Raw genomic sequence first — 7,634 nt, forward strand, 5'->3', positions numbered from 1 at the left:
CTGGCCCCTCAGCTTGATGTGGAATCTGCTGGGAAACCTCGAATGAACAGATCCCTTTGAAAACACCTCCAAACATCCTGATTTGCTTAATGAGATGAGTCAACCCCTAGCACAATGAAATTATGCTTCACTGGTTTAAAAAAAAAATCAAAACACCAAGAACGTTGCAAATTAAGGACAATAGTCAATTTCTAAACGATTTGAAGTCCATGCCAAGTCCATGTGTTCTCTGCACCCTTGGGTCTCTTCCTGCACTGAGCATAATCCACAGGCAGAAGAGCAACCAGTGTTGGTTTGATTTGTAAATATTCGGGTTTCCTCCTGCCCTCAGTGTCAATGCCATCTTGTGTCTCTACACTCATCCTGTTATATTAATTTTTTCCCCTTTCTCCTCCCTTTTTTGTTTTTATTTCCAGTTGTCTAATGGGTTTTCTCACTATAGTTTATCAAGTGAGTCCCATGCAGGGCCCGTGGGTGCAGGCCCCTTCCCTCATTGCCTGCCTGCCTCCCGCCTGCTCCCTCGGGTCACCTCTGTCCACCTTCCTGACTACGCTCATTATTACACCATTGGGCCCGGCATGTTCCCGTCATCTCAGATCCCTAGCTGGAAGGTTTGTGTCTCTCCCTTCCTCTCCCACCCTTTCCTTCCCCCCCTTCCTCCCCCTTCCTTCCCCTCCTTCCCTTCTTCCTTTCCTTCCTTTCTTCCTCCCCTCCTCACTTCCTTCCCTCCCTCCCTCCTTCATTGCTTCTGTGTTCACCCCTCTTCTGTTCTATCATCCTCTCCTCCACTTTACCCTTTCACACTCTGCCTTCTTCCCCACAACCCTTCTTCCTCAGGAAGACAACCCCCACCCCGGGGGGGTGGTAGGCACAAAAAAAAAAAAAAAAAAAAAAAAAAAAAAGCAGCTGGAGATACTTTCCGCGTGGAACAGACACCTGAGTCTTCCTTTAGGAGACTGGAGATAAGGACACTGTAGGGAGTGTGAAGCCAGGCTCCGCTTCAGGGTGGAGCCTGCTGGCTTCTCTCCCTCCTGGGCCATCTGCAGTGTTTTATCAGAGCCTAGACTATCCTCTGGCCAGATGCCCACCTTGTTCCCCTAGTGACAGTCCTGCTGCAGTAACAGAACCGCAGCCCGGAGTATGGAGTATGCATCAAATCATCCTGCCATAGCTCAGCAGTATATGAACTTTGCTTTTGATTGTTTTATATTGAAACACGTTTGCTTCAATATAAAAACCAACCTCTTAAGTGATTTCCACCAGAGCAGTTGGGGCTCCAGGATGTTAAGTCAGTCCTTGGGCTGCCAGCATTTTGAGCAGGTTATAACTTCATCTAGAGTCCTCAAAACCTGCTGCAGAGCCTTGAGTCCTCCTCCTCCTGTTCCCAGCAGCGGAGTATGCCACAGCCGTGGAATGACTGGTGGTGCTCTAGTGCCCCCTGGTGGCTTCAGCCAAGTCCTTCAGTTGCTGTAGTAGAGGGGTTCCTTTGGGCAGAAGGGCAGACCTGGCTCCTTGGTGTGGCTTGCGCTCTCCCGGCCGATGCTTTAGTATATGGTGACCACCTGTCAGGTGGCTTCTGCCTGCCTGGTTTTTGAGAGAGTTTTTGATCTTTGGGCAGGGAGGAGGAGAAGGAAGGTTCTCAGGGGCCCTCAGTGAGTGTGGGCAGGCTGAAGGGCTAGGGGCTAGCCTCTGCTAGAGCCGCCTTGTGTGGCTGCTGTGAGTGGGTGGCTGCAGTCCCCTGTCTGGGTTGGGGCCCATGGCTCCTGACCACACTGTTCTACTCAGGACTGGGCAAAGCCAGGACCCTATGACCAGCCAATGGTGAACACCCTCCAGCGCCGCAAAGAGAAGCGCGAGCCAGACTCCAATGGGGGAGGAGCCACGACCACAGGAGGTCCACCTGCAGCTGCGGAAGAGCCGCAGAGGCCGAGGAGCATGACTGTGTCAGCCGCCACCAGGGTGAGATGGTGTTCTCTGTGTCCGCTTGGGCTCATAATTGGGCGTAGATGGGGAGTGGGAACCATGGCCAGCACTGGGGGTCCAGATAGCCTAGCAGCGGGAGGAGTGGGCCCCCATTCTTCTTCCCAACTCTACCGTGTGTAAAAGAGAATCCTTGCGTAGGAATAAGACATGTAGACATCCCTGGTTGCGGAATGAGAACTACGCAGGTCTGAGTCAGCTGATGTGCTCGTAGGCGTGATCTGGGGTCCTACCTAAGGCAGTATGTGTGGCGGCTCTGGTCTCCAATTTCATATCCGTGGTGGCCACTGTGTCTGTCCCCCATCGTGCAGCCTGGTGAGGAGATGGAGGCCTGTGAGGAACTGGCACTTGCCCTGTCCCGGGGCCTTCAGCTGGACACGCAGAGGAGCAGCCGAGACTCACTGCAGTGCTCCAGCGGCTACAGCACTCAGACCACCACCCCGTGCTGCTCTGAGGATACCATCCCCTCCCAAGGTACGCGGCGCCCAGCTTGCCGTCCGGCTTTCCGGGCGGCTCCAGGTGAGGAGGCAGCGAGCCGGCGGCAGTCCTACCACAGCGTATCTCCTGGCTCCAGATGGGCTTTGGACTTACTCTGTCATCCGAGGGTGCTTTGGGGCCGGTGATCGGTAGCTGACTGGTAGCTAGCTGCTGCGTAAGAAGTGACCTGAACATTAGCACTTTGCTCATCTCTCTCCACCAGTATATGATGCCCTCCGACCTGAAACGAGGCGTGGGCCATTAGTAACAGCTTCTTGTTTGCTTGGTGCTTTGTGCCTAGCACCCTTTAACCTTCACAGTCATACACACGAGAGATATTTTACGCCCATTTTTACAAAGGTGGACACCAAAGCTCAGTAACTTGACCAGACCACACAACTCCTGTTTAAGAAATGAAGTCCAGTCCACAAATTCTTACTCTAGCCAGAAAGAGCTTCCCGGCACCCTGCCTCTCTCCCTTATCACCATGTGCGGCAAAGCAGGCATCTGCCAGCTAACATCACTCTCGGACCTGTAACTGGCAAGCCTTCCCACCAGGGACGTTCAGCGAAGTCTGGACATCCTCAGTAGTCAGAACTGCGGGGACGCTCTGTATCCAGCGCGTAGAGGCTGAGGTAGACTAACCCCCTCTAAAAACGGTAGCCCTCCGGACCTCACTGCAACGCAGTTATCCAGCCTCAAGCCTCCAGTTTCAGCTGACCTGTTGTTCAGCAGTGTGGCCATGCAGTGCTCACGGCCGGCATCCTCCCTCCCCCGTCACTCTGAGATACACACGGTGCCATTTTAAAGCAGGTTCGAGCACACGAGCCTTTGTACTTTGGTTTCAGAACTCTGTTCTTCTCTAGCCCTCACTTGAGCAGTTAGTTATCAGGCAGACGGTAAGGCCAACGCTGGTCTGTGTGAGTTTTCTCATGTCTAATTCTGGACCAGAGGACTGGACAAATTTATCACCTTTCACCGTCTGTATCCCTCCCAGAGGTGGTTGGCAGCGGCTCTGTTGCTCAGTAGTCTGGGGTTCTTGCCCCCCTCCAAGTGAATGTCAGTGAACAGAGCAAAGGGCTCCTGTAGGGACCTGGTACTGAAGCAGTGTTTTGGCATCAGGGCAGGGGAGGGTGAGGCCTTTTGCCCTCTGCTAGTGTAATTCCCGTCCTCCTGCCATGGCATGGGAAAAGAAGAGCTATTGCCCTGGACCCGAATCCATCTAATCAAATCCCATCCTCAGTTTCAGATTATGATTATTTCTCTGTAAGCGGTGACCAGGAGGCAGAGCAGCAGGAGTTTGACAAGTCCTCCACCATTCCAAGGAACAGTGACATCAGCCAGTCTTATAGGCGGATGTTCCAAGCCAAGCGTCCAGCCTCAACTGCTGGCCTTCCCACCACCCTCGGACCTGCTATGGTCACACCAGGGGTTGCGACCATCCGACGGACCCCTTCCACTAAGCCTTCTGTCCGCCGGGGGACCATCGGAGCTGGTCCTATTCCCATCAAGACACCAGTGATCCCTGTCAAGACCCCAACTGTCCCAGACCTCCCTGGGGTTTTGCCATCCCCTCCAGACGGGCCAGAGGAGCGGGGTGAGCACAGCCCTGAGTCTCCATCTTTGGGGGAGGGACCCCAGGGTGTCACCAACATACCCTCTTCCTTGTGGAGTGGCCAAGCGTCTGTCAACCCTCCACTTCCAGGCCCAAAGTCCAGTATACTTGAGGAGCACAGACAGGCGATTCCAGAGAGCGAGGCTGAAGACCAGGAAAGGGACCCCCCAAGTGCCACTGTCTCCCCAGGCCCGATTCCGGAGAGTGACCCCGCAGACCTGAGCCCAAGAGAAACTCCTCAGGGAGAAGACATGCTGAATGCCATCCGGAGGGGCGTGAAACTGAAGAAGACCACCACCAACGATCGCTCAGCCCCTCGCTTCTCTTAGGCTCTCATAGTTCCCAGGAAATGCTGCCAGTGGGGAATGAACTCTTTCATTAATAAAACCTAATTTGTCTGAGATCCATTCCAGTCTATAATCAAGCAAAAGATTTTGTAGGCAATTCGGAATTCTGCTCTTTTCAAAATATTCAACATCTTTAGATAAGAATTAAAAGCAACATATGTAATTGACATAATCCTGATCTTTTAATTTGTAAATATTTGACAGTTTCTTTCTGCATATTTTAATCTTAGTTTCCCTTTTGATTTTTCTGAAGGTGCCAAATTCCATTTAACTTTTTTACAAATCTTTGTAAAATTTTAAATGCATAACTGGGAGGGGGGGTGGGGTCGGGGAAACCTCAGAGTAATTTCACAAAAGGATTACTTACTTAGTTGTTCTTTTTCTTCCCTCATGCTTTTGTAGATGCACTGTAGTCGTCTAGTTAGAAGCAAATTCAAGTTCTTTTTAATGGACAAACACAACGGATAAGGGTTATAAAACCCTCATTCACATATACTGTGTTCTGGAGGAGAAACGCAGGAGTAACAATTGAGCAATATGCAGAGAAATAAACTTGGACATGGTGGACTGTGTTGGGATTGGGGGGAGGGCTGTGGGAGGGGCACACTGTCAACATAGCCAATCCTGTTACATTTAAGAGTAGCCTCGTAGGTTGAATTTCCAGTAGCTTCATGGTTAACGCATCTGAATAAGCCATACTAGATTGCAGTGTTTGTTTCTGTAGGGTTTTTAAGGACTTCCTTTCTCCCAGCATTCCTCTTGGCCGCACACAGCACCCACATCCGATCCTACGCATGCTGCTGCCATGGGTAGACATAGTCTCCTATTTACTTTCTTGTCTCTTACACTCACTTCCACTGAATCCAAATACATTCAAAGGGGTAAGGCAATTCAGAAAACGAGAAAACATTTTAAAATGATAGCAGGGAATTCTTAGATATAGAAAATGCCTTTTACTTAACTGTGCCCAGCAGGCTGGGTACATTGAAAAGCCCAGATATTTTGAAGAAAGAAAAAAAAAACCTCAAACAGATTTATCAAAGGTGACCAGCTTGGAGTCTAGCAATTTTGCCAATGTGCTTACCAATCTGGGGGCTTGTTTTTCTTCCCTTCCTTACAGAAGGGCAGTTGATTGGCTTGTAAACACCGAAGCGAGCAAAGATTTATTTACTGTCATTGGGAGTCTGATTTCTATTCGGGCAATGTCTTTTTTTTTTTTTTTTTTTAATGGATGTCTATTCTTTTAAGTGGAAGTTAAATTTGTTACAATGCCCATCTCTAAAGTCAACAGAGAATATGTAGATTTCAAGGGTCCACATGTTAGAAAGGTGCCCTCAGCAGTACAGGAGCTGACAGGACACGCTTGACTTTGTAGGACAAGAAGCTTGGTGGGTCCTGTGCGCTCTGTGGATTGCTGTTGGCTCTAGCCTCCGATGACATAGTCTTATACTTTAATACATAACCACATTGGATGTGAGAGTAATGTTCCTCTAGTCATTGTTCTACATATTAACACTTAACACTGCTGTGATTGTTCAAAGGACATTTTATGTTATGGCTTTAAGGCAAAGGCATGATTATTAGAAATGACTTAAGCTCTTTTCTTTGAAAAACAAGCTCCTTTTACAGACTATAAGCAAACAGTAGTGCCTGTGGTTTAGCCCACCAATCTTGATGACTCAAAGTAGCTGATGCATTGTGCATATGATGCTTGAGATGGTTTTTGCAAATGCAGAAATCGCTGCAAGGTCATTCTAATAGATACAAGTGGTATTTTAAACCTTTGAAAGGAATGATGTAACTGTACGTTGGTACAGCTTTTCACTTGTTTAGTTTTTAAACGTTAGTATAATCCGAATAAAGTTAATATAAACTGTTGCCAAATTCAATGTAGAAAGAATGTGACAAACACCTTGAGTAGTTCTGTTTGTGTTTTTGCATATTGTAAAAGCAGTGTCACAGCTGAAAACGAACCCTTTCTAAAGGTAAATTATTGTGGTTTAGTTGCTAGTTTGTACTGAGAGTTGACCTCTCCCTGTGTTTTTGTTCTAAACTTGTATAGATAACAGTGTGTAATGTGTCTCCCTTCTACATTGTAACAGTTGCTTCTGCCTACCTTATAAATAAAGAGCCACTAAGAAAAAGTCCGCAGGTCTCATTCGGATTGCTTGAGGTCTTGGGTCAAATGTTAGAACATGGATAGAGCCTCCAAAGGAGCTTAGAAAACGTTCACCAAGTCATGCCTGTTGCAGTTATTAGACTTGCGGGCTTGAGCTGCCTAAACCAAGTATTTGAACTGAAGCTCCTTGCAGGCTAATGCAGCCTTGAACGCAGATGCACCTGCACTGTTTCCTGAGTGCTGAGGTAACAGGTGTGCGCTGGCGTGCCATAGTGTTTGCAGTGGAGCACTGAGCAGCCCGGGCAGCAGTTCCTCACGTGTGTGGGCCCTGGGGATAAATCAGGCTGACTGCTAGCCTCCTCTGCTTTGCCTTTGTAAAATGCTGAATACTTGGAAAGGTGTGCAAACAATCTGCTCTTCTGTATCCCAAGTGTCGCAAGTTTGGCATCCCACATCCCACTGACATGCCCTGGAGCCCCAACCATCAAACCTGCGGTCCAGCTCCGCAATGTCCTGAACGCCGTGCCTCCTCTATGCTGCTTATGGAAAGCTGCTTTTTTTCATAGGGACTAAAATCCCATTAGTAAAACCTTTAGAAAATGAAGAAGGTAGCTAGGGGGCGGTAGTACAAGCCGTAATCCTAGCAAACAAAGTTCACTGAGAAACCACTTAAATCTTTTGGCTTTTTTTTTCTTCTTTCTTTTCTTTTTAAAGTCATTCTTCTGTTTATTCCTTCCCTTTACTAGGTAAGCCTTCATTTTAAGCCTCAACTAGGTCTTGGGCTAGGGAGGTAGTGCTAGGTACAACGATGCCTAAGAGACCTCATCTCAAAGATGGGAGGTGAACAGCACCACCTGAATGGTTCTCTGCCTGCACATGTGTGCCCAAATGCACATACAAAGATAAAAAGCCAACCTGGCCCTAACCATCTCCCATTTATTCCTCTAAAGTTTTTCCTTACGGAGCACATGTGCTATTAATATAATTCTGCATGTACTTTTTTTAATAAAAACATGGCATACACAGTAAAAACCAAACCACAATACAGGCAAACATTTGGTGCCACAGTGATCCTTGGAAGAAGACCAGTCACAGC

General features: G+C 48.3%; 1 protein-coding gene across 21 annotated transcripts in view; it reads left to right on the forward strand.

The window, feature by feature from the left end:
* The window catches only part of Mtss1 (MTSS I-BAR domain containing 1), a 143,999-nt gene extending 137,433 nt beyond the window's left edge, over positions 1-6,566 (forward strand). For 7 of the 21 annotated variants that reach the window (XM_060389372.1, XM_021643712.2, XM_060389371.1 and 4 more), the window contains 4 exons: positions 417-611; positions 1,786-1,959; positions 2,292-2,499; positions 3,701-6,566. In XM_060389372.1, the coding sequence (XP_060245355.1) occupies positions 417-611; positions 1,786-1,959; positions 2,292-2,499; positions 3,701-4,401 (1,278 nt within the window). In that variant the 3' untranslated portion in view covers positions 4,402-6,566. The remainder of the gene's footprint in view (positions 1-416; positions 612-1,785; positions 1,960-2,291; positions 2,500-3,700) is intronic. The other 14 variants (XM_060389375.1, XM_021643715.2, XM_021643714.2 and 11 more) reach the window with 4 other exon arrangements.
* The last annotated feature ends 1,068 nt before the right edge of the window (positions 6,567-7,634 follow it).

The sequence above is a fragment of the Meriones unguiculatus genome, chromosome 8 (assembly GCF_030254825.1).
Source record: "Meriones unguiculatus strain TT.TT164.6M chromosome 8, Bangor_MerUng_6.1, whole genome shotgun sequence".
Taxonomy (NCBI): domain Eukaryota; kingdom Metazoa; phylum Chordata; class Mammalia; order Rodentia; family Muridae; genus Meriones; species Meriones unguiculatus.